The sequence below is a fragment of the Bombus bifarius genome, unplaced genomic scaffold (genome assembly GCF_011952205.1).
Source record: "Bombus bifarius isolate JDL3187 unplaced genomic scaffold, Bbif_JDL3187 scf7180000008213, whole genome shotgun sequence".
Taxonomy (NCBI): domain Eukaryota; kingdom Metazoa; phylum Arthropoda; class Insecta; order Hymenoptera; family Apidae; genus Bombus; species Bombus bifarius.
The window spans coordinates 1,930,869-1,957,925 of record NW_022884516.1 but is presented as its reverse complement, the minus strand read 5'-3'; the positions used below and the strand labels follow the sequence as shown (position 1 = coordinate 1,957,925).

Below are 27,057 nucleotides of genomic sequence, written 5' to 3'. Positions count from 1 at the left end.
TATAAGATTTAGAAAATTACTAATTTAACCAAAAGAAGCATAACCAAAACTGCCATCTGGCGTCAAAATAAAGGTTTATGTTCAATTTTGTAATTAATGAAATTAGGATTTAAAAAACAGGTTTTTAAATAAATAAGGAACAAATATGAAACAATTTAATATTTTTTTATTGGTGACGGTGGGTTTCGATAAACTAAGTATGCAACAGAGTACATTGATTTCACAACTAAAGTTTTAAATTTTACATAAATCGAAAATTTCTGTGTTAAGTTTTGTTATTTAACAATATTTATGTACACGAAATTATATTAATTCTGAAGATTAAGATACGAAACACGTTAATAGTAATGTAATTAAATGATCAAAGTTAAGATTGGTGTTAAATTATAATATAACCAGATATTTGACTTCTTGAGTCCACATGATATGACTCCTTCTCTTCAAGGCGTTATTAAAAAAATATCCGTTATATTTCTAATTATTATTATTTATATCATTTTATGTTTAATATTCTTAAGCTAATATCACAATGGCCCGAGACAGTCAAGACTTCCAATATTTGTGCACATATTCTTATACTATGTTAGTTTGCCGGTTGCATAACTGCCTTGAAAAACTTGTATCCTATTGTATAGTAAGTGAAATAACTTTTATGCTATATAAATCTGAAAAATGTCTATTTCTATATATGAAAAATTCCTAAAATCGCACGAGCATTGGTTCTTAATTTTCTAATGGACATACAAATTACATGTAAAAACTTTCTACTTCATACTACAGATCATGTAAAGCACACATTTGTTTTACATAACTTTAAAAAAAATTCGCAATCATTTTACAGTGTGTATTTATATTTACAAATAATATATTTTAAGTATAGTTGCAAAAAGCGAAAACAGTGCCGTTATTAAATTAATGAAATTGAAAGGTATTTAATTTTTGTGTGATTATTCTTTTAAACAACAAAAGAATTTTATCTATGTTCTTTAAATAAATAATCATATATGTAAAGGCACTGCCTCATTTAATGTAATTTACACAGTATGGATGGTAAGTACAATTCTTTCTTCAATGTACAAACACTTGATTTAATTTATGAATATTAAAAGTATGCACACAATAAAAAAATAGTATTCCACATATATGTTCAATCTGAAAACAATTTTCGATCTGAAACCAATTTTATTTTGTCTTAGGACATATTAGAGGAAAAATTATCTTATTAGAAAAATGTACAAATATGCAAATACTAAATTCATTAAGTAAATGTCAGCGTTATTAAAAAGATTTACAATATAATTTCATTTGTGTAATCAAATATAAACATAAACACTGATACAGATTATTTTTATCAATTGCATGTAGAAGATAGTGCCTTTTTTTGACTGTTTAAGATCTTAGCATGAAAGTAGTTTTTCATTTGTCAATTGACTTTTCTCAAAAAAGCAGAAGTTGAAATTATTGAGCTAAGCTTAATGTTATGTTCCCCGAACAAGATGGGTATTTTTTTTATATTATTCCAGGTACAATAACATATTTTCAATAATATAATATAAACATTATCATACATTCTATTTTTTGCTGTCATTATTGTATGTAAATTCAGGATTTGTAAAGAATACTCTTCCATTAATATTTTTAAACAACATAGTATCAATAACAGTTGCAAAAATAATTGTATAACGACTTAATTGTTATTCCATTCTAGGTATTGGGAATGATGCGTAAGTTAAAACTACAATAAATATTTTATATTCAAATAACCAGTAATATCATAAAATTTGGAAAAATGTATAAAAAGTATGTTGATCAAACAAACGAATATTATAGAATGATTACACTGTTTCCGCTTGCTATTAAATCTGTCTTATGCACTGCTAATTGATTACATATTTAAACATGAAAAAATAACATTACCAATGTGTTTCATAATAATGGAAGTACTTTGTAGCAGTGTTTATGATGAATTGCTATGACAATCTCAAGTGTTTATACGTACAGCCTATCTATAATCTTACCTTAAACTTTTCAGACAATATATCCTGGCATACACAAGTTTAGTGTTATGCTATAATATGGATACAGCCAAGTGTTTATACAGTCGAGTGTTTCAGAATAAACATTATCAAATAACATTTTAAATTTTTACATTATTCTTAAACATTTGTAGGAATTACTTGAAAAATCATAATTTACACTTTTATTACTAGTATGAAAGATGCTGTTAGGGTGAATCTAACAGAAAAGCCCGTGCACGTTCTGTCATTTTGCGCACACGCCCTCTGCTACTTATACTAATACGTGGTACATTTTCAGGTTCAGGACTTTCATCACTTTCTTCTGCATAATATCGACGCTTAATTTTACGTCGATTTCTAACTGGCATTGTATTGCTCTCATCACTTTCTTCATTATAGCGAGGTCGTTTTCCAGTTCTTCTTGAATTTTGTACAGTTTCTTGATTTTGTATTTCTCTTGTTCCACGAATTCTTCTTTGAGATCTTGATGATACAAAACCTTTTTCTGATTCTTCACTATCTGAATCCTGATTATTAATTTCATTTTGAGACTGTTCTTCTTCTTCTTCTTCTTCTTCTTCTTCATCCTCTTCTTCCTCTTCCTCTTCTTCCTCACTCTGACTTTCAATATTATTTCTTCCACTTTTTGTCGTGTTCTTCAAACTTTCATTATGTTCGGGCGTAGATGCTAATTTTCGTGATCTCGTTCTACTTCTATTAATAACTTCCTCTTCGCTTTCTTCATCTGACAATTCATTTGCAGAAAATGCTTCATCATCCTCATACTTATCATTCTTTGAGTTTTCGTAAAAGTTTAGCTTTGACTTTGACTTTACTTGTTTACTATTTCTGGTATTTTTCGCACGATTTTTCCGAGTTTGTTTTCCACGTCCACTGGGTGTATATACTTCCCCAGAATCACTATCAGCACTAACACTGGGTACCGTTTTTCTAGCTCGTGTCCTTCTTACAGGTACACTACCACTACTTTCACTTTCTGTGGAAGCTTCTGAGTCACTGGCTTCGCTTCCACTTTCTTTTGGTTTTTTAGGTACTGCAGATCTAGATATCCGAAGTTTTAGCGTAGGTCGCGTTGCAGTAGCAGAACGTTTCGTATGTCCATTTGTCATACGTGATGGCCCTATAAAATAAAAAAATGTTAATCAATGTTTTCTTTTCCTTTTTACATAGCTATGTGATTAATCTTTATTATTTTATAATATATTTATTATAATTTTATTATCATTATTTTATTCTTATTATTATCATATAATGTCAAGTTATTAATATCTATTCACATGTTTTCACTCTGCTCTCTGATAACATTCTATGTATTTATATATGTGTATGTGTATACTACAAAAACAATATATATATATATACCTGGTGCACACATGTTAGAATTATTCTTTTCCACTTCATCTAAATCATCATCCTCACTATTTATCTCATCATCATCATCCGAACAAGCAGATTTTGATTTTGAAGGTGCTACATATCATATCAATTGTTTAAAATTTATTCTAAATTTATCTAATTTATTTTATCAAATATTTTTAACTGATATAATGAAAGCATACCAGTGCCATTTGTTAACCGAACTTTGCCCCTTTTAGCTTTCCCTTTTGTATTTTTTGCATTATTATTGCGTCTTCTTGCAGATTTCCAGTTTGAAATAATTCTTCCCATATGCTCTTCAAACATGGCTGATAATCTTATTGTCATTGAATATATCTAGAATAAAGATTGTACCATTATCTTGTACAATACTTGTAATATTCTTCACATAATAATAAGTATGGCATACCCTTGATCGTTTGTTAGTATTATAATTTCTACTATTTGTAAATATTAACCGCATATCTTTGGCAAATTCTATAGGGGTTTCATAATTTCCTCCTAATAAATCCTCTTTTACCGTACGTAAATCCATTGGTGTATCTATAATTTGATGATAATCTGGGTGCTCTAATCTATCAACTGGTTCTCTATAAAAAATCAAATAAAAATTATTACGAAAGATATCCGTCTCGCATATGTATATTATGCGTATCAATATATTAATATTAATTTATTTTACCTGAAAGGAATAGAATCTTCACATTGCCATAACGTTTCTAATAATTGACGACATGCTACTTTCCAATCAGCTGATGCTTCTTGTGAACGTAAATTTCTGCTCGAGGTTGCTCTCTGAGTGCTAGTTGAAGGTCTATCCTTTGCATCTTCTACATCAACTTCCGATTCAGAAGAATGGTATGTGTCAACCAATTGGTGATAAACAGCCGGTACATCTAATTCTGTAGTTTCTCTGTATAAATGGAAAATAATATATTTTTATTAATTATATCTTGATAAAGTTAAAATAAAATAAAAAAGATATGTAAATGGTATTAAATTTTGTGAATAAATAAACTAGACCTTACTTTATAATACGTAGACATAGGTCAGTAACTATTCTTGCATGCTTTACTATTTGACTATGTGGTTCATTAAATTGTTCTGCATTTGTTGCTAAGTATCTGACATCAAACTGTGCGGATGTTATTCTTCGATAAAAATGGTTTTCAAAACGAGCTTTTATGGTTGTTAAGTCAATAGGATATTCCACAACAAATGCATATGAAGGATATGCATTGAGATCAACAGGCGCCATAAAAGGTTCTGCAATTGCAAGGCTCATCACTTGATCTAGTCCACGTATAATTCTGCGGCATGTTGCTTCTCTATCTCCCATTGGCCATTCCTCTGCATGAGGCTGATATAGTATTGTACGTATCTCTTCTTGAAGCACAGGAACTGCACCTCCAAGTACTACTGGAAGTCCTGTAATACATAACACATTATACAAGGTATTAATATCGATAAAATGAATGCTTATATTCACACTGTGAATAAATTAAGATTTTATATTTTTCCAAAGTTTACCAGTTACTTTTTCCAATATTCTCCAAAAAATTTTTAATTGTTAAAACATTTGAACACACACATACTATTTTCATCAATTGGTTCAAGATCCCAAGGACTCATTCTCTCATATTCGCCATTATCCCATCTGACACGGAAACACATGAAAAACGATTCTGGAAAATCTTCGTCTAAAGGTTCCATTGATTGTATTTGACCCATCCACCATCCGTCATCAATCATGCAACGAAATCGGTCTCCTTCAGACCAACTACGTGCCAAAGCTGTGTCAAATGTTTGACGTAAAACTAAAAAATCTAACACATCAGCCATATCGTGATATTTAATAGTAAAATTTTCTCCTGTTAATTTTCCATATTCATCCATTAACGCCAACTTTAAACAGCATAGTCGAGGTGGACGTATTTCATACTTTATACCTACTACTTTTACAAATTCCTGTGCCTGCAGAATATCGAATGTTTTTCTAAGTAACTAATACTAATGTTCACAAAGTAAATTGAGAGAAAAAAATCTTACTCTTATATTGACTTTATTCCATGGTTCACATCGTGGACCAAGTTCATATACTTTTTTATTCCTAACAGCGTCTAAGTAGAATTGGTGACCTTGTCGAAAATATACTATTTCATCACCCATTTGAGGATAATATGGAGCTTTCCTTGGTATTATTTCGGTAAGCCATTCTGAAGGTCTAAAAACTTCTGGGATATCATCAATGCCAGTAGACAATGGAATATCCTTTAAATAAAAAGAAAATTTCGAAAGAGAAAAAATAATAAATTTATTTACAAAGAACGTTTTTACCTACCTTTTTTCTAGGACGTCTATTACGCCTTCTGTCCATATCACTTGGTGGTGTAAGAGATCGTTTTTTTACAGGTTTGCGTTTACTTCGCTTTGGTGGTTCTAAATTTAAACCATGATCTGCAATCCAATCTGAATATTCAGTACTAGACTCTGATGTAGAACTATCAGAACACAAATCTTCTTCATGAGCAGTAGAATCATTACTATTACTACTGGCTGAACTTCCTGTTGTTGCCGCATTATCGGGATTCTGTAAAGATTTATAATATAATTTATAATATAATTTATATATAAATATAATTTGTATATAATTTGTTTAACGAAGTATATACAAATTATTAATTTGATTTAAAATTGTATAAAAAATACCTCGAACTCATCATCTTCTTGTTCTTCACTACGCATAGCTCTAGTTCTATATCCATGTCTAGTAGTTCTATTGCGTTTTCGATTTGCTATTCGACTACCTATATTACCTTCGGTATTGGCAGTATTCGATACTGGTTGTGGTCTTTTTCTCATTTCGCGTTTCAAATTTTCGAGTTCCATTTCTGCTGTTGCATGTCTATAAACATTATATCCTTATTTATGAATTTAAACTACTTATAGATATATTCGTGAAGAAGGAAGTAATTTATAATACAAAACATACAAAGTTTTAAATTGTGTTTCTCTAATAGCTGGATTCATGGGTCGAGCAAGAATAGGCTTATTCCAAGGTGTAGTATTATCTCTTTGCCAATTACCACTACTTTGTCGTACACCTTCAACATCTCCAACTCTTCTTAAACCAGACCTGCTTCCTCGCGGACTAGCCATTTGACGAACTGGTTGCTCTGCTGCATTTTCTTCTCTTTCATCAGCTGCATTTTCTGCATCAGCATTAATATTTTGTCTTTGTGCAAGCGCTTCAATTAACTGATCAATATTGGACCGTGGTTCTTGAGCTGGAAGTCCTTCTATAACTTCTTGCATCCCTACAAAATAAGATATATATCTTTTAAAACTTCAGGAAATATCAGATTATACATAAAATAAACAATAATAAACAGTGTAGCGGCACTCGACAGGAAACTAAGACCCAGACGACGGTAGAACAGTGGTTAACGGCGTTGGTTACAAAGGTTCCAAACCAGGTTCAAATCCCGGAACACGTAGTCCGATTTTTTCTCCACGATTCCTAACTGAGAACACTGCGACCTATACGTCAGGAACAGCACTATCATCACTACCTACACCCACCTCAAATTGGTGACCCCGACGTGATGATCTACAGTGAAAAGTGGTGACGACCGTGATAGCGCTGCCAAGACTTCGATCACCGTGAATCTAAGAGTGTGGAAACGGAGGCCTACTACGACCCCGCGGCGACCGTACGCTGAAACGCACGCACCGTACCGACAGGTATTCACCGCCACATCGAAGACTTCGCGCAACATCTGCACGGGTTTGACAACAAGCGACCGACGCTGTACTCTGCATCGAAACGACAAATCCGCAGATGCCGAACTCTCGCAACTGCACACGGAAAAAACGACGAGCGAAGTCGTACGTTATCACTGGTAAGGGGGTATTGTAGCGGCACTCGGCAGCAAACTAAGACCCGAACGACAGTAGAGCAGTGGTTAACGCCGTTGGTTATGAACGTTCCAGACTAGGTTCAAATCCCAGCACACGTAGTCCATTTTTTCTCCACAAATCCTAACTGAGAAAGCAATCCAGCAGCGGTACCTCACAGCGACCTATACGCCAGGGGCAGCACTATCCTACCTACCACCGACCTACTATACACCTGAACAGAAATAAAATAATTTATGTACCTCCAGCACCTACTGCAATATTTGGTACTAATTGTTCTCCTCTACAGTTTTCTCTCCCAGGAACCAATCTTTGCAGAGCTGGAGGATAAGGATTTCCATCGACATCTACTAAAAATGGTGGAGGCATTAAATGAGGTGCAGTTTGCGTTTGTTCATCCAAAACATAATTATTTGCATCTCGTATTAAGGGTCTATAATCCGTATGGAAAAATAATTCTTTGGGTACCTATAGAAATATAAAATAGAGAATATACACATTTCTAATGTGTTAATAGATATAACAATTATATAAAAACAAATGTACTTACTATTTTAAGTTTTTCCACACCAGATCCAAACCCATATATTAAAAGATGTCCATGAGAATCTGTTGCTGCTAACATTGTTCCATCTGGAGACCACTTTGCATCAAAAACAGCACCATTACCTTGCCCTTCAATAAAATTTTGAAAGCATGCTATCGGTTCTGTGTTCAGAACATCCCAAATTATAAGTTGCCCATCATGTCCAGCACTTAATATAACACGGGGATCTATGGGATGAGATTCTAACACAAAAACTTCATCTTTATGTCCACGTAAAATTTTCACCAGTTCACCTGATTTTGCATTCCATACTTTAAGACAGCTATCATTTACAGCTGTAATAACCCACTCATCACTTACATCCCAACTAACCATAGTCACCTTAGCCTTTTTGTTAGAATCATCTTCTGTTTCTGATTCTCTAGAAATTATAAGAACAAAATAATATTTAGTCATTAATATTATATAGAAAAATATTCATAAAAAATATTCATAATACTTTAATTACCCAGGAAGTTTTGTAGTCATCAACAAACGTTTGTATATCCATTGTTGTTGTTCAAAATGCCAAACATTTGCAGTACCATCTTTAGAACCCGAAATAAATTTTAAACCATTATGTGCCCATTGAATACTATCAACTGTATCAGAATGTGCTTCCACCTCTAAAACTCTACATGGACCATCATCTCCTAACATTGCATACACTCTAACATGATGATCTGCAGAACCAGCAGCCATAAATGCACCACCAGGACTAAATGACGCACATATCATTTGTGCTTGACCAGGCCGCATTTTTTCATGGTATTGAATTGGTTTTGGCCTAAAAAAAAAAAGATATAATGTTATTTTTCATAATGTACGGGATATAAATATTATTGAAACTTACTGAAAAACTGCTCTTTCATTGCCTTTCTTTGTATGAGACCAGAAAGCAACAGATCCATCTGTACTTGTAGAAACTAAATAATATACGCCATTACAAGATATAGGACAAAAATTTACAGATGTAATCATACCAGAGTGTCCAGATAGAACTGCAACCTGATAAAAAGTAATAAAAATGAATTTAACAAAATCAGTCTTTATAATAACATTAATTAACATTCTAATCAACTTACAGGAGACATTGTTTGAAAACACCAAACTCTTAATATTCGATCTAGGCTACCAGCAGCAAGTAAAGTGTTATCAAAATTTACTGCAATATCCATAATTTCAGCAGATGCTCCTCGAAAAGTTGCTAATAATCGCCCATCAATAGAACTCCATACTTTAACAAGTAAATCATCTGCACCAGTTATTATATATTTCCCAGTGCGATCAAAAAGAACACAATATACTGCAGATAAATGTCCTAATGTGTGTCTATACAACTGCATTTTATTGTAAAACTTTGTTGGTATTGCCTCTCGTCGACCTAGAGGCCCTGAATTCTCCCTTCCCTGAAGTACATGTACTATATAAAAAAAAAGTAACATAACAATAAAATGCTTTATGTACTGAAAAAATGGTTGATATTAGCAATATTTATGTACCAAATCTAAACAAATAAATATTTTATTTACCTATATTAGGCACTGATAAACTATAAGGTGAAGCTAAAAATGGTTTTCCACCTAGTCTGCCAGAATATGAAATAATGCCATGCACTTGACGTTGGACATCTACAACAAATTTAAGATATTCATGCCAAAAGTCAAATAATTTCAATAATTACTTAAACATATTTATATCTTTTACTTTACCTTCGTGTGTACGTAACAAAGATTGTCTGCCAGCTCCTAGAAGGGATATCGCTCCTGGTATGCATGGCGGTACCTCTTTTTCCAATACTGGTCCAATTCTGGCACATATTTGTAATAAATGATTTGATCCAATATGAGAATATTTCTTTTCCTAAAACATTAGAATGTCTTTATAACTATCTTTTCATATCCTATTTTATAATATAATATCATTACAAATATATACGATCATACAATATAATGCAATCATTATATGTATTTTAGGATATCCAAATATTTGGATCACATATATTATATATACGAAGAGAAAGATGATAATTACGTTTTGCAATAAAACTAGTTCGCACTGTTAATTGAATTTTAAGTAATCTAAAGTAGTTCCTATTTGTAACCAATCAGAAGACAAACAAGCAAACGCAACCAATCCGAATAGCCGACTCGTCACACGATACTAGTTTCTATAAATAAGGTCTGAGCATGAGATATATTCATTGATCAGTGCATGCAAGATGGCCGGAAGTTAATGCTTATTGGTTGAAAGCAATATGGTGGGAGAATCTTGTGCAACAGCAACATAGGATCAGAGAAGTGGAGGAGGAAGAAGGGTTGAGGAGTGGGACAGAAAAGGGGTAGCACCCTATTAGGGGTACTTGATACATTGGCATTTGACTAGCTTACGACGTAACAAAAATTTATCATAATGTTATTTCGAAAAATAACCTATTTATTTCATCATATATGATGAATTATTATACACAAAATAAAATTCCTTCCTGAAATATTAATCTTACTTACCAACTCTTCAAAGGTTTGATTATGTACATGCCCTCCCCAATCTAGTCTTTGCGGCAAAACCTATAAAAAAATAAAAAAATCATAAAAATAAGTCGATCGATCGATCGATCACACTCGAGATAAAATTGTGCCAATTTGTCGAACGTCAAGGTCGCCGACCTTGAAATTCTAATGTTTTGACAAGCAGAAACCACGTGCAAACCATGTGGAGCCGATGGGTATGTATAGTGTCACCCCGGCAAAACGTCAACTCAGACCAATCGTCTTACCTTAGCTCGCTCCAATTCACGCTTCAACACCTAGAACGTACGTTGTTCATCATAATATGTTACAACGAAATTTCATGGATTTTAATTCAATAATACTTACGTCTGCGGCTTCGCGACAAGGTCCCGCCGCTAAGAATTTAGCAATTAGGAAGTACAGCTCTGTAAGAAAGAACGCTGTTTAGGAATGAACCGCACGCCTCGCTTCGTTGCGGATAGTAAGGGCGCTTATCGCTCCCATTCTTTACCTGGTGCTATTGCAGTCTCGTTCTTCGTTACGCTGCCCTCCATTTCGCCTGATCAATCGTTTATTATTCACTCACAGAGAAAGAGAAACATTTGCTTTTTAGGGTCATAGCGCGGTAGTAACCATTTCAGATTTCATTTTCTCTCGCGAGGTCTCGACCGCGAGACGCACACGCACGCTCACCTCCTCAACGGAAAGTAGTCCCCCCCCCTACCCGATTGTCGACACAACGTACCATATTATTCAGGAACGTAACTTGCCTCCCAAAACCCTGTATAATTTTATTTTCATTTGAACCGCTTTAGGAGAACGAAACACTTTCCTCTTCTCTTTCACATTACAATAAAGAGTGAAATTAGATAACTAATTTTCACGTTACTATCATAGACCTTAATTTGATATGTTCGAAATTTTCATTACGATAAAACGCATTTGTGGATGATATCTGCACCATGTAACGCGGTTTATTTGAAATTAAAAATACAGTGACGGTAACCGCAATTGTAAGAAATATAAAAAAAGTAGACAATCTTGATTTAAAGGTGACATAAACTAAAGTAGGTTATCAAATGAAGTTTGTTATCGTTGTTGTTATTATATGTTGATAAATATGAATTAATTATTATTAATTATAGGCTTTGGTAGAGGAATGGAAAGAAATTTTTACTTAAAACACAACTTTCATAATTCTACAGCGATTCGAGTTAAACAATAAATAATGACCATGAAAACTGCTGTTAATAAAAGGATGATAATGTCCTTATGTAATTTTTACTGTGTTTTATTTAAATTTTATATACTGCTGTAAGATATGAACGTGTTAAATTAATTTTTTAATTTTAATCATATCACTACTTTAATACTACGATAATATTTTTGCACTTATTTTGTAATATGATATAACAGAAATTTTCATGCATTATGAAATCGAATTCTGCTTGTATCTTTTTTAGACAAAACTAATTAAAATATTATTATTTGATATTATTATATATATTTAAATACTTACATATATTTAAGAGGAATAAAAACATAATGTGCATTTTTTCACAAAAGCTAAAACTTCAAGATGGATGCTAGGTAACTCGAATAAACTCGAAATATCGATGTGTAACGATATGTATATACACATTTGTGTAATGTATGTGAATGTGTGTGTATGTATGTATGCAATACCACGTATGTAACTTTTCGAAAGTTTTTAGAATTCTCGAAAAAATTGCTAATGCATATGAACTATTATATTGATATATATCTTACAAAAATAAAGAATATTATGTAACAAATTGTTATAATTTTTGAAGACGATAAATGTGTTCCAAAATTCTAATACGGTTAAATGTCGACGTGTCAATAGAATGATGATTTTAGTATTATTTTTTCATAAAACATGACATATTGTTAAGTATTATTTAACACTATCATTATTAAAAATTACACAGTTACAAATTTATATTAAATCATACACATCATTCGATTTATGAGATATTATGGCAACTGATATATTAAAGATTTAAAAAATGGCTAAACATGTAAAATTAGTTTAAATTATATGTAAATATTAAAATTATATAATTTAAATTTGTATAATATTTATCAACTTTTATATAGAGAAATCTCTTTTTAACATATCTTATTTATTACTATTGTAAAACAATTTGGTTAGGACTTTAAATATTGTACTTGAAACTTTGTGAACAATGTCATGGATAAGAGACAATACTCTAAATTGGTTTCAACATTTGGCTATAAGAATTTTAAGAACTGGACATATTCCTAAGCATGTAGCATTTATAATGGATGGTAATAGACGCTATGCAAGTAAAAATGGAATAGAAAAAATAGAAGGACATACAAAAGGGTGTGTACTAGTAAAAAAATATCGCATGTAAATGTAGCTTTCACATTTTATTTTTGTCTATTTTATGTATTTTATGTATGTTGTATATTAAATGCAAATTGTAATTTTTAAGATTTGATAAGTTTGCTGAAACTTTACAATGGTGTACAGATCTTGGTATACAAGAAGTAACATTTTATGCATTTAGTATTGAAAATTTTAAAAGGAAACGGGAGGAAGTAAATGGGCTTCTAAATCTTGCAGAACAAAAATTCCAGAGATTATTGGATGAAAAGTATGTTGAAACATGTTTTATCTATAAAACAGTTTATTTAATATTTGTGTAAATATAATATCATGTAACAAATATTTGAATATAGGGATAAAATACGAAAACATGGATTATGTGTCCGTATAATTGGTAATTTGTCGCTATTACCTCAAAATATACAAGAATTGATAGCAGAAACTATGATTCTTACTAAAGAACATAATAAAGGATTTCTCAATATTGCATTTGCTTATACATGTAAGTGTACTTAAAAAAACCTTTATACATTAAAATATCAAACATTATTTTTGCTACACTCAATTAAATAATGTAATATAAATATTATTAACTTTTATATTTTTCTACCTTCTTTCATATATAATATTTTAGCAAGAGATGAAATTACACATGCTATTAAAGATGTAATCGAAGGTGTTCAAAATGGCGATATTCTTTCTGAAGATATTGATGAAAATTTGATTTCCAACTGTTTATATACTAATTATTCACCAAATCCAGATTTATTAATTCGTACTTCTGGAGAAGTTAGATTTAGTGACTTTCTTATGTGGCAAGTAAGTTTAAAGATTATAGGCTAATTCTTGGTTTTTCCTTCGCTTTTCTAAATACGTTGTTATTTAATAAATTTCAGATATCAAATACATGCATTTATTTTACCACTGTTTTATGGCCAGAATTTAATCTGTGGGAATTTCTCAATGCAATATTTTATTACCAAAGATGTTATTCTGATATACAAAAAGTAATAAAAATGCAAAATATGAAGCAAATAATACAAAATAGTAGACAATCAACATACATAGACAAATTACATCATAAAAGACAAATAACACTTGAAAGAATATATTTGTCAAACATTTAATATATGTATTGAAAAAACAAATATGATTAAGATTAATTATGATCATTAAAGTTTATATAACATTATAAATCTATGTAAACATACTTTTTTTTAGAAATTTACATTTATGTATATACTTCAAAAATATTTTTGTACTTTTCTTTTTAAATGCTATAATACTATTCAAATACGTGTAAGTATTGAAAATCTATGAGTCTTCTTCTATTCTTGTATATAGAAAAATGTATTAATATATGTATATTAATATATGTATATAATAATATATGTATATTTTTTCATATTAAGTAAATTTTTTTTAAAAATAAATATAATGTACATAATGATAAAAAATATCAGACAAAAATAGAAATGTTATGCATATACATAAATTCATTCTTTTATTTCATTTTGTTGTTTTACAAATTTGTATATATTTATACTGTATATATATATATATATATATATTTATAAAATTCGTATTTAAGATATTTTTCTGAAATATCTTATATACCAAGCCTGCTGCAGTATATTAAATATTTGGCTTAATTTTAATAGTTTCCCCATTCTTTTTAAATATATTATTTCCATACATTGTATATGATTTCGTTAATAAGACTTTTTTATACTTGAAAATATTCAAAATTAAGAGCTTCAGTCTGTTAGAAAGATTATAAAGCATACATTTACTAAATAAATATAATGTATCACATAAATATAACCAGGCACATTATTAGTATAATTCTTCTGAAATAGAAACATACAAAGTTACATTATTGCATTTCGAGGTTCATATAGTCTGTAAGCATATTATGTTCCATAATCACGTTTTAACAGCATAAAGATAAGTAATATACAATATATACAATAAGTTGTATGTTCATGAATGTATAATATATTTGTAAAAATTAAAACATTTAGAATTTATTTCAAATAAATATTTTATTAATGGTCAAGAAAATAATAAAATATATATTGGTTAAATAAATAAAACTTGATAATATAGTAAAATAATATAATGCTGAACCTGATAAAATTTTAACTATTTTGTTTATATAGTTCCATTTAAACATTAATTAAAATAAAATTAGTGAATATAAATAATTTTTTGTTAGTTGTTATTCAGAGCTATAAGGTGGATGCCATCTAGCAGACGGATGTCTTTGTCTTGCTAAGAAAGATTGTTCCTGACTTGCTGAACTTAAGGCTGCAAGCCGTTGATCAACTGCCAGTTTCATTTAAACATTAATTAAAATAAAATCAGCGAATATAAATAATTTTTTGTTAGTTGTTATTTAGAGTTATAAGGCGGATGCCGTCTAGCAGATGGTTGTCTTTGCCTTGCTAAAAAAGATTGTCCCTGACTTGCTGAACTTAAAGCTGCAAGCCGATGATCAATTGCTTCTCTATGACAAGTTAAACCTAAGCGATAAAATGCAGATATCATTAACTTTTCTTCCATTTCTTTAATTAACTTAGATTCTTTCAAAGAACGTTCCATATCCTCCATAATTTTACGTTGCTCCAAAATTTGATTCCTCAAAACAGCTACCTCATTAGGAGATGAATTGTTTTGTTTAGGATCTAAACTTTTTATTACACTTTTTGCTTTTTCAACATATTTTTTGTAACGCTCCTCTAGTGCAGCATTTTCATATTCTCTGCGTGTTAACTTTTCCTGTAGTGCAAAAGCTTTCTGCTTTTGTGCTTGTAATGCATTTTCCCGTTCTTCGACTTGTAAAATTAAACGTTCCTTCTCTGCTTGTAGTTTTCCTAGTTCATCTTGTAGCTGTGTTATCTTTTGTCCTAAATTGATGTCAGTTTTATTGTCTCCGCTTAATTGACTGCCCAATGCTTCTTCCAATCTATTTTCTAATTCAATTATTCTTTGATTAGCTTTGCGATTTTTACCTCTAAGTATATTCAATCTTTCCTCTGAATCTTCTAATAGTGCTTGAACTGTTGGTAATTTATCCTCATTTCCTTTCTGTTTAAGTTTCAACATTTTATTTTCAAGTTGTAAACAAACTAGTTTTTCTTTAATTTCAAGAGGAATCATTTCCGTATTTGCAACAGTACTGTCAGTAGTAGGTTTTGCTATATTTTCTGCTGCTTGCAATTGTGTGCATTTCAATTCCTCATTTGTTTCTTTTAAAGCATCTCTTTCTACAATTAATCTATCTCTTTCTCTTTGTAAAGTGCTTAATTTTGCTTCCATTTTTTTTCCTTCAAATTCAAGTTTGTCACATTTATTAGTTTGTTCATCCAATTTATGATGTGCTTCAGCAAGTTGTTGTTTACAAAGTTCTAAATGATTACGGAGCATTGTAGTCCGTTTTGATTCCTCTTCGTAATCTATTTTGGATTGTAGATACTCTAAATTCTTATCTTCTAACATTTTAACTTGTCTTTTTAAATCACTCAAATCTTCCATTTTCTTTTTGTATGATTCTATTGTCTGTTCATACTTTGCTACTTTATCTGCAGTTTCTCTTAATGCATCTATCTCATCTTTCAGGTGATTAGCCTCATCAGCTGCTTTTTGTAAATCTTCTTGCCTAGATTGTAATTCTAATACTTCCTTTTCTAATAGCTCTACCTTTAGTCTATAATCATCTCTAGATGTTTCTACTTTAAATAATTCATCTTTCAATGCTTCTAATTGTTTTCTAAGACCAGAATATCTTAAGATAGAACCAGACTCTTCTGGATTTTCAAATTCATCCAATCTTTCTTGAAGCTTTTTATTTTCTGTCACTAATGCTGCTTTTTCTTCTTGTAAAAGCGAAAGTTGTTGATCGAGTTCATGACATTTTTGTGCTAATTGTTCTTTCATATCAACAGTTACTTGAAGTTCTGCTAATAATCTTTGCTGAGTACCATCAGCTACATCCAAAGATTCAAAATTAAGGCTAGTACCTAAACTTAATCTTGGTCCATGCATATTACTTTCTAATTCTTGAATGCTCTGCATAATTGCTTGCTGAACAGTTTCTTCCATTCCCATAATTCTTGTTATATATTGTTGTTTCTGATTGCAGTTAACTGCACAACCAAGAATTAACTGTAATAAACGATGCAGTTCATAGTTATCACAGTGTTCTCCAATTTTAGTTGCATCGGGTTTAATGTAACCTGATAACTGTTGATTTAAACATTCTATATAATATTCCATTATAGCCTCAACAATTTTTTTAAGATTACTAACTTTTAATCGCCAGTTAGAACTAACATCTGTTTTAATTTTCGCTCTCCAAGCAGCAGTAAACCACTCGGGAGCAATTTGAGCTAAGACATCTGCTAAAGCAACACCATCACTTATATCTTCTGCTGTGGAATGAGGAGCTTGAAGATCAAATGTATCTAACCATTTAATTAAATTATTTAATTGCTGATCATCCATTGTTGTATCTACTTACGAACGTATCGATTAAATCGTAAAAATACCTATACAAGCTCTGTCATATATGACAGTTTTATGATAAACGTTAATCCTTTTAAGTTCTCAGCTTAAAAACTTATTATTTACCTCTTGAGTAATTAATGTAGAGGCTAGGAGTACTTTGACCATTTCTGCATCATTTATTGGTATCGTGTATTAACTTATTTTCAACAAAAATGTTTTACAAATTGTACCAAAACGTTATTTTGACGTTATTTTGACATTCCTTTACGAAAAAAAGTAGAAGTACTAGGCTATCTTGAGATATTTTCGTTTTTAGTTAATTTTGTTGTAAACTTAAGGAAACCACATTTTATTTTTAAGAAAATGTTGGTAACAGTTGTACTACCAATCATATAACACAGAAGAATCTATTCATTGAAATATTTCATGATACATTAATAAAAGCTTGAAACCTTGAAACATACATCAAGAAAATTGACATCTATTGATATAATAGTGAATAAAAGTTATTTGCGTGTGTAAAAATGCATTACATATTAGTATATATACATGTACTTTTGTAAAGAACAAGATGTATAAGATTAATTTTTATTAAATTATTTGAATCTGTTATAGAAGTATTGTGTAAAGGTTTGTGGAAATTTTATATTAAACAAAATTTCTTAATAATAATTATGTATAACATTTTATTTTCTTGGACAATTTAGTTTCATATGGTAATTATTAATACAATTATGGCAACTGAGATGAAAGATAAGTTAATAAAAAATGGTAATCTACGTGCCATATTTTATAAAAAACCTGTTAAAAAAGATAATTACAATTTGGATGTGGATAACATCGATACTTTTCAAGAAATAAGACGTCGACGGCTACTACAATTTCAAAAAAAGTATGTTTTTTATATATGGCTATTATATTTTATAAAAGAGCTCTATGAACATATGAACATAAAAGTAATAATATGCATTATTAGATGTAGAGACACTGCATTTAATATTGGAAGAGGAATACTGGAAGAAGCATTTAATTCTGAAGATGAATATGAGGAAGAAATGGAAATTCAAAAAATTGATAAAAAGGGATATTACTACTCTAAACGAAATAAGAATTATGCAAATCAATTAATGATGTCTGAATGGATGTTGGAAGTACCTCAAGATCTTGTAGGAAAGTGGATTGTAGTACCATGTCCTCAAGGAAAACGAACTTTATTAGTTGCACGTAAAGTATGTTAGAAAGAAAGAAGTGAGAACATTTTTTATGGTTTATTATATTTCTTATATTTTGTAGGGTATAACTAAAGTATATAACAGACACGGTAATAACCTTGGTAAATTCCATTCAGCACTTCCTGGTGGTAATCCATCTGAACATAGAGGTAGCTGTACCATTCTTGATTGTTTATGGATAAAACAACAAAAAATATATTATATCTTAGATGTACTTGCATGGTCCAATCAGTCTTTAATAAATTGTGATGTAAGAATTTTTACTTCCAAATGTAATAATACTAGTTACATTTTATATACATTATAATAATTTCTAATGTTTGTTTCAGACTGAATTTAGGTTCTTTTGGTTGAGATCAAAGTTACAAGAAATCGAAGAATTACACAAAAGAGATACATATAGAAATAGTTTTCCTATATTGCCTTTACCAAATATCAGTTGTGATACTGATATAAGTTTAGCATTAGCAAATCTTTCGAATTTATATCCTTTAGACGGTTTATTATTTTACCATAAAGATGGACAATATACTAAAGGTCGTACCCCACTTGTAACATGGTCAAAAACTTTTATGTTACCTGAAATACTTGGTATTTCAGTACCACCACCACTTGATGAACAACCTGATGGATACATAGATTTTGTACATTATATCCTTAATAATAGAGCTAAAAAGAAGAAGGTAGAATCAGAAAGCCAAGTAAGTTCATCTACTTTTAAAGTGAATATTAATTAAAGAACTAAATTATTTATTCATTTTTTGTTTGTAGATGGATATTGTAGATGAGAATTCCTAGAACTTTATTTTATCTTATTTATATGAACGAACTTCTTAAAAAATGAAGTGACATATAATCGACTTATTGAAAATGTTAAAAATACTATATTTTACAAATATAATTTACATGCTATACAAATTAATTGATAATAGTATTCGAAATCAACAACAATAATGTTTTATACAATCTGTGATATTTGAAAAATTATACCAAATACGAAATAAATATATACAATATATAAAGACTGCTTATTGTTACAAATATTGTTAAACTATGTTACTCAAGATTTAATGTGTGAAATGTATCAAGGGCTTTTTCATTTAAATATAACAAAACGCGATTCATGGTATCTGCGTTCATTACTTTCATCTGAAAATAAACGAAAAGGAGTATCTTATAAATAAGAAAATATGAATACAAATGTATGTTTATAAAAATTACACAATATAAGTAATAACTGTTTATTTACCCTGTTTTCCATTATCGTAACTGTCGGAAGAATAATTTTATGTAATGTACACAATCCTAATTGTAAACCAGCAAGTTCTAACATTTGAGAGTATAAGACCTCACGAAATTTTTCTATATGTTCTAAATTAAAGGCAATTTCAACATTTGCTTCATCGTTTTGATCCTTTACAATTCTAAAAGAAAATTAATATAGATATAAAAAGCATACTTTTTTATTTTTATACATGTTATATAATAGTGTTTTGAATAATCATAAATTATAATATAGAAATACAGCAATACAGTTGTAAATATTTACTATTTTTTAGGCGTTACGAACACATACACTGTTAATATTTTTATTAAGTCCCAAACTAGAAACTTTATTGTAATTGTATCTGTACTTTCTAGTTCTGGTATTTTATATTCCATACAAATTTCATCTGTGTGTTTTGTTTGTTCCTCTTTATCTGCTGGAGTAATTATAATTGGAACAAGCCATATTAAATCATCCTCCTGTGCAGGTAATGCAATAATCATACAATCGAACATACGACTTAACACATTATGAACAGTTCTTATAGCACTTGGTGTACCACGACATAATAAAAGAGGTAATCTCACAGAATTAAAAGCGGTTAATTTGTTTTTAGTAGTTCTCCATGATAAAAATACTCCTTTATAAATACATTTCTTTGAATTTGTTTGATTATTACTATTTTCAGAATAAACTTCAATCTGTAATTATCATTTTTATTACATTTATGATCAGGGGAGATGTGATCACTTTTTATATCTATTTTGAATAAAAAATGAGAAGTTTTAAAAGCTATCAATAATTCTTAATATGGGAGTTTTGTAAATAAATGATATACTTCTCATTTTTTAAACATATTTTATTTGTTGATACTACCTTTATTGGTGGTGGATCCAATGGACTAGGTCTTTGTGTTATGTCTTTCATAACACAAAATTCTGCGTCATATGTAACATCTTCTTGTGATAAATTATTTGCAACTTCTTCTCTTAATCGTTTTGCATATTGTTTCAAATGTACTTCATCTTGATGAAAATTAAATAAAGTGGAAACTCCAAAAATAGTCCAAGTTTTATATAATAATTCTATAAAATATGAAGTATAAACATGAGTTTTAGATATTAATACAATTTAAACAGTTTCAAAACACTTGATATGTAAAAATTATTCACATACATATTATTATTAAATACTAGATTAAATAAAAATTATGACTAATACACCTTCTAAGTTAAAACCTTCAATTTCTTCTACTGGAGCAGAACTAACACACAAACTAAATTGTTGTCTTCCTCTAGTTCGAAGGGAACATATTGTGTGAATAGTATTACTAGTACTTGGCAATATGTTTTCTATGTTATCTTCCATTTTACAAGCAATGAACAATAGAGTATTAAATTAAATCTTGATTAAAAATTCTATACTGTTAATAAGTTGACAATTGTTTGAAAGTTTTAATTGTGGATCAAAATCGTATCGAAAACATTATAACATGAATATAGTAATATTTATATGTACTAGGGGAATTTTACATTAATCGTTACAGTTAAAATAACTAAGTACACATTTAATTATTTTTATGGTATCATAATGCTATATAATATTACAAGTGTTTAAATGTGTGTCGAATCTTTTTTAATATGGTAAATTGTTTATCTAGTGTTATGTAATATAACGTTCATGTGATTCATTAATGTATACGCATTATTTGTTTTCCCATACTGAATTCCATTAAATATTAATAATAGTTATAAAACTATTAGAAGAGTAAGTGACTTTTATCTATATAAATTAAAAAATATGCTAGCCAATAATAAAGATAAAGCATCTTTGATCTTCCTATACGTGTAACAAAATACATGTATGTGTGAATTTCTATTAGTGTTGGAAAATTGAACATAAGTGTGTGTTTATATCATCTCCCGCGCAAAACATTAAGAGTTTAATGATATTTACTACTTAATTTCTTTCAATTGAAGATAACATTTTAACATCTGAATGTTAGTTATTTAAAAGTTATGGGGACAATAGAGATAACATTTCCGTTTGGTGGACAATCAGGAAAATTATTAAAATGGAGAGTTCGGATGGATACTATGGTTTCAGCGGGTAGAGTGCTGTTTTTGTATCAGAATGTTATTCCAGGAACAGAAGATAGTAAAGGTCCTGAGAAGAAATTTCGGGCTACGCGACTCGGTCGTGTTACAAAAATTTTAGCGAAAGAAGGGGATGTTGTTCAACCTGGGTACATAATATCTTTAACCTTATAAGATTTCTTAGTGCTTATGTATTGCAAAAATAAAATTTATTATATATAACTTTTTATTATGTAAAATGATATTAATTAAGAAAATAGCTTATTTCTAATAAGATTATTTCTATACGTTTTTATCTTCAAATTTACATAAATGACTAATATTATAGGCAAGTAGTAATGACATTAGAAGGATGTAGACATCCTACCGTAATGAAAGACTTGTGTGCAGAATGTGGCGTGGATTTAAGAGTTGAAAGGATTGGTAAAGAAAATGAAAGTACAAAAATATCACAAGCTAGTGTACCAATGGTACATAGTGTGCCAGAACTGAAAGTATGCCCAGAATTGGCTAAAAAAATTGGAAAGGAAGATGAGCAACGCCTTTTGAATGATCGCAAGTTAGCATTACTTGTGGATCTTGATCAAACAATTGTTCATACAACAAATGATAATATTCCCTCTAATATAAAGGTACAGATATTATATACATAGGTGCATATATTATATATATAGAGAGAAAAAAAGAGAGAGAGACAGAAAAAGAGCAAAAGAGATTATACATGTAATAATAATAATAATAATAATAATAACAATAATAGTAAGAGTAAGATTAACATCATTAACATACCTTTCTTAGGATGTTTATCATTATCAACTTTATGGACCAAATTCCCCATGGTATCACACTCGCTTAAGGCCTAATACCAAACACTTTCTTTCTGAAATGAGTCGTTTATATGAATTACATATATGTACATTTGGAGCAAGAAACTACGCACATACTGTAGCAGCGCTATTGGATAAAGATGGAACTTTATTTTCTCATAGAATACTTTCAAGGGATGAATGTTTCGACCCTGCATCAAAAACAGCTAATCTTAAGTATGGTCATAAAATTTGTATTTTAGACATCTTATCAAAACAAATAGATACCTTATTAACTATCTTGCTACAGGGCTTTATTTCCTTGTGGAGATGATCTGGTATGCATTATAGATGATAGAGAAGACGTATGGCAAGGATGTGGGAATTTAGTTCAAGTTAAGCCTTATCACTTCTTTCGTCATACTGGTGATATACATGCACCACCAGGACTAGAAAAAAGTGATGTATCTGTTTTACCTGAATTGCAAAATACAAATGAGCTTTGTATTGATGAAAATGTAAGTGAAACAGATAAAAATGGTGCATCTGTATTGTCAGATGAAGGGAATGCGATTGATAATAATCAGAGAAAGGAAATTGAGGAAACAATTGAAGATAAAGAAAATGAACACGAATTTATAGAAAAGAATGATAAAAGTGCCAAAGATAATACCAAGAGCGACACTGATTTAAATCTTGATTCCAATAATGAAAATAAAGATGAGAATAAAGCATCAGAGGAGTCAAAAGAAAATTTAACACTATCTGAATCAATACAAGATATAAAAGTTGTAAATAAAAATCCTGATGAAAATAATATTATAGATGAAGATGACGATGATTATTTATTATATCTTGAAGATATTCTTCGTAGGATTCATACTGAATTTTATGCTACTATAGAAAAAGAAGGTGGACGGAAGTCATTAAGAGACATTATTCCACGAGTGCGGGCTCAAGTATTAAAAGGAGTATACTTAACTTTTAGTGGATTAATACCTACTCATCAAAAACTTCATCAAAGTCGAGCTTATAAAGTCGCCAGAGCATTTGGAGCAGAAGTGGCACAAGTAATACGTTAACTTTCTTCCCATGCTATTATCTTTATTTTAATAATTCGTTATATTGTAGGATTTGTCAGACAAAACTACTCACTTGGTAGCTATTAGACCTGGAACTGCAAAGGCTAATGCAGCAAAAAAGAATCGAAATATAAAAATTGTAAACCCAGATTGGCTTTGGACTTGTGCAGAACGCTGGGAACATGTTGATGAGCGTTTATTTCCACTTACTACAAAGGTATAGGTACTATAAAAATGACGAGTTTGAAGCGAGAGCTTTGATAAAAACAAAAAAAAATAATAAATAATAAAATTATTTCCAATTATTCTACATATAATAGTGATATACATATGATGATCAATTATGTATTTTCAGGCACGTGCTTCTAGAATACCGCCTCCACATTGCAGTAGTCCTGAACGTATAGAAGAACCAGAAAAAAATATAGAAAACAGTTTTGCTGATAGTATTAATCCATTAATGTCATTCACACCAGAGGAAATAGAAATTATGGATAAAGAAGTTGAAGAAGATATGGACGATCAAGAATTAGATGCACCTGTCTTTGATACAGAGGATATAGATGATGAACAAGAATGTGATAAAAAATATTGTTATAAGGATTCAGATTCTGATGACTCTATAAACCATGATCGTATGTGTAATATGTATAGTTTATTTTACTATCAGATAATATTTTTACTAATATCTAGTAACTAATATCAAGTTTTACCAATAGGAAGTAATACAAATGAACCAATAAGAAAGAAAAAGAAGCTTTCTAATGAAAGTTCAGATGATGATAGTTTAAGTGGCAAAGATGATACTTTGAACAACGATGATGATGATCCTGTAACGCGTTTTAGAAGAGGAGAATGTTTACCCGATGACTTAGATTTAGGTGATAATTCTCAAGATTCAATCGATGATCTGGAAATAATGGATAATGAAGATGAACGAGAATGGAATGAAATGGGAGCTGCGCTTGAAAGAGAATTTCTTTCTGAATGATTCACTATAAAAATTGTTTGTTTTGCTTTTATGAATCAGCTATGATTATTATTTTTCTATTTCGAATTGGAGAATTCTAATAATCACTGATAATATTTAAATTGACATGTTTGCAGAATTTTGATTCAAGTAGTTTGAAACAATGTTATAACAAATTTAAAATGATGTATAAATTTAACAAGGGAAAATACAAAAAAATCATATTGTATTTAATAATTGAATCTAAAATTAATATTACATTTTTAATAAATTGTAATTTTAATAATTATTTTCTTATTTTTAAAGGAAACTGTAACTAATATATGTAAATAGCGGATATATAAAATGATTCGTTTATATTAAAAAAATGTCAAAAGATAAGTATCAAACGAATCGAATATATTTTGTTTTCTTTTTGTGAAAGTTATAACTTAATTTGAAATACACTGTTAATTTTTTTCAATATAACATTATTTATTAATTTCTATTTTTTAGTATTCTATCTACAATATGTTTGTATGCTGTATGTACGAGTTACGATGGATTCACTGCGTATGGGTCATAATCTTTTGGATCATCGCTATATTTCATATAAGTTTCCTTGGCTGTAAAATCTCGTTTGCCTTCTGTGATTCCTCTCTTTGGTGCTTTTTCATATTTATACATAGATTCTAAATTTCCATAAAGTTCAGCATCCTTTTCAATATTTTCCCTAATTTAAAATAAATATAAAGTTTTAATTTCAAATAAATGGTAAATATTTTCAAAAGAAGAAGAATATACCTATATTTTCCTGCAACAACCTTTTTACCAGTAATAGGATCTGTAATATCACCTAGTGGATAAATGACATCAACAACCTATAATCATCAAATGTAAATTAGAAGCTTTTATGCTTTTATGCTGCTATTAAGAAGTTGTAATAATATATAAATAAGATATAGAGATTCAACTTCTTATGATAATACATACTTTATGAGTGATAAGACGAGTTAATTTTTTTGGTAAACTTTGTATTAAAACTGTATCACCTGTCTTGCAACGCTTTTCGGGATCATCGGCATAAATAAATTCATATTTGTTAAAATACTAAAATGCGATAATCGAAAACATAACCTCAATTAAACACTTACGAGAATGGATTTACGATTTTAAGAACTCACGTCGAATTTACGTACCATTAACAGATGTGCATCGAAGTCTGATAGTTTTACTCGTATTTTAGCAGCATTTTGTTTAGCACAAGGTACACATACACCTAATAAATAATTTAATCCTTGCCTTTTTATGATATTCCCTGCCATGACTATGATAGTTACTATTGCGATATTTGTATCTAAACACACATATGTACATACACTTGATATGCTATATTGTATATGTGGTAGGTATGATACCGGAAGAATAATTTGTAGTATAATTTATTTTATGACATTTACCGTAATAGCACTCTAGATTAATTACTTTATTAATCACTATATGTATCCTAGTAAATAAGTTTAGATTTTTATATATATATGTATACCTCTTTCATTTGTCATTTTTGAAAAGTATTATGTATAGCTGTATTTTTTCAACCTTATAGTTTGGATAAGAATATATTCTAGCAATATCTAATAGAGTAGTTTTTATTTTACTAGTGATTTTTTAAATTGTCATGAATTTGTAGAATTATGCAAATTACGCATATGTATATTTTGAAAAATAATAGTTAGCGATATTACATTATTTATATAATTTTTCATAGAGAGAAAAGTGTACATATAGTATTTATACGTACATCTTGAGTATCAGACAGATTCACTATCATCAACGTTAGCATCCAAGAATACTCCAGGGATCCATGGGCTTTAATAATAATTAATTTCCAACTACTAACAGCGCAACTCTAGTTTTCGATAATGGGGCACTCAATTACGCGCTTCCTTAATTAATAACATCGCAGATACTGAATATACATAGTTCGAACGAGTGAAGAGTTAGTAAGAAAGTAAACGTGTTGCATTTCATTTCATCGCATTATTTATTCGTTCGCTTCTTTATATTCTTGTCTTAGGAAATTTAACGACTGCACTAGGTAGAACGTATAATTTTTACTGTTGCAATCACCATCTATAATTTTAGTCTCGATCTCGCGTTACTTTTTATCTTTGTATTGTGGCTGAGAGACGAAGGAACTATTTGTCAAGATCGTGGCAAGGAAAATCACACGAAGAATGAACAAAACCTGGCGAGACAGAAAAAGAGGCTGACTCGAAAGGAGACATCGTCCTTTGTACAAGCATTTG

At 29.8% G+C, this 27,057-nt stretch overlaps 7 protein-coding genes across 10 annotated transcripts; 3 read left to right on the top strand and 4 right to left on the bottom strand.

The window, feature by feature from the left end:
* Positions 1-144: 144 nt before the first annotated feature.
* On the bottom strand, positions 145-11,396 carry LOC117210815 (PH-interacting protein). The gene is made up of 22 exons (XM_033454182.1): positions 10,942-11,396; positions 10,797-10,855; positions 10,697-10,726; positions 10,428-10,487; positions 9,633-9,783; positions 9,453-9,551; positions 9,006-9,343; positions 8,774-8,928; positions 8,390-8,707; positions 7,885-8,302; positions 7,577-7,802; positions 6,409-6,733; positions 6,126-6,321; positions 5,758-6,006; positions 5,466-5,687; positions 5,012-5,390; positions 4,445-4,844; positions 4,099-4,329; positions 3,826-4,006; positions 3,599-3,752; positions 3,402-3,509; positions 145-3,159 (listed from the first exon to the last, which is right to left on the bottom strand). Exons 1-22 carry the CDS (start codon positions 10,982-10,984, stop codon positions 2,225-2,227), a joined length of 5,277 nt encoding a protein of 1,758 aa, XP_033310073.1. The 5' UTR covers positions 10,985-11,396; the 3' UTR covers positions 145-2,224.
* A 636-nt stretch (positions 11,397-12,032) lies between these two features.
* LOC117210816 (dehydrodolichyl diphosphate synthase complex subunit DHDDS) lies at positions 12,033-14,003 on the top strand. 2 transcript variants are annotated; one of them, XM_033454184.1, is made up of 6 exons: positions 12,033-12,119; positions 12,607-12,801; positions 12,914-13,075; positions 13,161-13,309; positions 13,442-13,626; positions 13,704-14,003. In XM_033454184.1, the coding sequence occupies exons 2-6, from the start codon at positions 12,641-12,643 to the stop codon at positions 13,932-13,934; spliced, it is 888 nt and encodes a 295-aa protein (XP_033310075.1). In that variant the 5' UTR covers positions 12,033-12,119; positions 12,607-12,640; the 3' UTR covers positions 13,935-14,003. The 2 variants fall into 2 exon arrangements, with proteins under 2 accessions (XP_033310075.1, XP_033310074.1); XM_033454183.1 differs by having other exon boundaries at positions 12,067-12,494.
* A 569-nt stretch (positions 14,004-14,572) lies between these two features.
* On the bottom strand, positions 14,573-17,606 carry LOC117210972 (protein Hook homolog 3-like). Of its 2 annotated transcripts, XM_033454473.1 has the most exons (2): positions 17,119-17,606; positions 14,573-17,052 (listed from the first exon to the last, which is right to left on the bottom strand). In XM_033454473.1, the coding sequence occupies exons 1-2, from the start codon at positions 17,311-17,313 to the stop codon at positions 15,202-15,204; spliced, it is 2,046 nt and encodes a 681-aa protein (XP_033310364.1). In that variant the 5' UTR covers positions 17,314-17,606; the 3' UTR covers positions 14,573-15,201. The 2 variants fall into 2 exon arrangements, with proteins under 2 accessions (XP_033310364.1, XP_033310362.1); XM_033454471.1 differs by having other exon boundaries at positions 14,573-17,605.
* A 28-nt stretch (positions 17,607-17,634) lies between these two features.
* Positions 17,635-19,792, top strand: LOC117210974 (snurportin-1). 2 transcript variants are annotated; one of them, XM_033454476.1, is made up of 6 exons: positions 17,635-17,946; positions 18,024-18,208; positions 18,293-18,545; positions 18,610-18,798; positions 18,878-19,249; positions 19,320-19,346. In XM_033454476.1, the coding sequence occupies exons 2-6, from the start codon at positions 18,030-18,032 to the stop codon at positions 19,344-19,346; spliced, it is 1,020 nt and encodes a 339-aa protein (XP_033310367.1). In that variant the 5' UTR covers positions 17,635-17,946; positions 18,024-18,029. The 2 variants fall into 2 exon arrangements, with proteins under 2 accessions (XP_033310367.1, XP_033310366.1); XM_033454475.1 differs by lacking the exon at positions 17,635-17,946 and having other exon boundaries at positions 18,030-18,208; positions 19,320-19,792.
* Positions 19,455-21,315, bottom strand: LOC117210975 (centromere protein L-like). Its single transcript, XM_033454477.1, has 5 exons — positions 21,039-21,315; positions 20,692-20,900; positions 20,125-20,516; positions 19,798-19,972; positions 19,455-19,697 (listed from the first exon to the last, which is right to left on the bottom strand). Exons 1-5 carry the CDS (start codon positions 21,181-21,183, stop codon positions 19,605-19,607), a joined length of 1,014 nt encoding a protein of 337 aa, XP_033310368.1. The 5' UTR covers positions 21,184-21,315; the 3' UTR covers positions 19,455-19,604.
* Positions 21,316-21,427: 112 nt separating this feature from the next.
* On the top strand, positions 21,428-24,990 carry LOC117210971 (RNA polymerase II subunit A C-terminal domain phosphatase). The gene is made up of 7 exons (XM_033454470.1): positions 21,428-22,060; positions 22,240-22,543; positions 22,710-22,954; positions 23,028-23,787; positions 23,849-24,016; positions 24,155-24,434; positions 24,519-24,990. Exons 1-7 carry the CDS (start codon positions 21,834-21,836, stop codon positions 24,788-24,790), a joined length of 2,256 nt encoding a protein of 751 aa, XP_033310361.1. The 5' UTR covers positions 21,428-21,833; the 3' UTR covers positions 24,791-24,990.
* Positions 24,991-25,242: 252 nt separating this feature from the next.
* Positions 25,243-26,105, bottom strand: LOC117210976 (28S ribosomal protein S17, mitochondrial). The gene is made up of 4 exons (XM_033454478.1): positions 25,948-26,105; positions 25,742-25,858; positions 25,553-25,629; positions 25,243-25,481 (listed from the first exon to the last, which is right to left on the bottom strand). The coding sequence occupies exons 1-4, from the start codon at positions 26,071-26,073 to the stop codon at positions 25,304-25,306; spliced, it is 498 nt and encodes a 165-aa protein (XP_033310369.1). The 5' UTR covers positions 26,074-26,105; the 3' UTR covers positions 25,243-25,303.
* Between the last annotated feature and the right edge of the window lie 952 nt (positions 26,106-27,057).

Bases quoted from the DNA above. Each gene is read 5' to 3' on its own strand.
- LOC117210816 (XM_033454184.1), top strand. From the start codon at position 12,641: ATGTCATGGATAAGAGACAATACTCTAAATTGGTTTCAACATTTGGCT. The intron at 12,802-12,913 runs GTGTGTACTAGT...GTAATTTTTAAG, and splicing joins ATAGAAGGACATACAAAAGG to ATTTGATAAGTTTGCTGAAA. The intron at 13,310-13,441 runs GTAAGTGTACTT...ATAATATTTTAG, and splicing joins TATTGCATTTGCTTATACAT to CAAGAGATGAAATTACACAT.
- LOC117210815 (XM_033454182.1), bottom strand. From the start codon at position 10,984: ATGGAGGGCAGCGTAACGAAGAACGAGACTGCAATAGCACCAG. The intron at 8,708-8,773 runs GTAAGTTTCAAT...TTTTTTTTTTAG, and splicing joins AATGAAAGAGCAGTTTTTCA to GCCAAAACCAATTCAATACC. The intron at 6,734-7,576 runs GTACATAAATTA...CTTATTTTGTAG, and splicing joins TATTGCAGTAGGTGCTGGAG to GGATGCAAGAAGTTATAGAA.
- LOC117210975 (XM_033454477.1), bottom strand. From the start codon at position 21,183: ATGGAAGATAACATAGAAAACATATTGCCAAGTACTAGTAATACTATT. The intron at 20,517-20,691 runs GTAGTATCAACA...TGATAATTACAG, and splicing joins TGGATCCACCACCAATAAAG to ATTGAAGTTTATTCTGAAAA. The intron at 19,973-20,124 runs GTATGTGTTCGT...ATTTTCTTTTAG, and splicing joins TTAATAAAAATATTAACAGT to AATTGTAAAGGATCAAAACG.
- LOC117210976 (XM_033454478.1), bottom strand. From the start codon at position 26,073: ATGGCAGGGAATATCATAAAAAGGCAAGGATTAAATTATTTATTAGGT. The intron at 25,630-25,741 runs GTATGTATTATC...TGATGATTATAG, and splicing joins CTCGTCTTATCACTCATAAA to GTTGTTGATGTCATTTATCC. The intron at 25,482-25,552 runs GTATATTCTTCT...ATTTTAAATTAG, and splicing joins GTTGTTGCAGGAAAATATAG to GGAAAATATTGAAAAGGATG.
- LOC117210972 (XM_033454471.1), bottom strand. From the start codon at position 17,313: ATGGATGATCAGCAATTAAATAATTTAATTAAATGGTTAGATACATTT.
- LOC117210974 (XM_033454475.1), top strand. From the start codon at position 18,030: ATGGTAATTATTAATACAATTATGGCAACTGAGATGAAAGATAAGTTA. The intron at 18,546-18,609 runs GTATGTTAGAAA...TATATTTTGTAG, and splicing joins CTTTATTAGTTGCACGTAAA to GGTATAACTAAAGTATATAA. The intron at 19,250-19,319 runs GTAAGTTCATCT...TTTTGTTTGTAG, and splicing joins AGGTAGAATCAGAAAGCCAA to ATGGATATTGTAGATGAGAA.
- LOC117210971 (XM_033454470.1), top strand. From the start codon at position 21,834: ATGGGGACAATAGAGATAACATTTCCGTTTGGTGGACAATCAGGAAAA. The intron at 22,544-22,709 runs GTACAGATATTA...TACCTTTCTTAG, and splicing joins ATATTCCCTCTAATATAAAG to GATGTTTATCATTATCAACT. The intron at 22,955-23,027 runs GTATGGTCATAA...ATCTTGCTACAG, and splicing joins TCAAAAACAGCTAATCTTAA to GGCTTTATTTCCTTGTGGAG.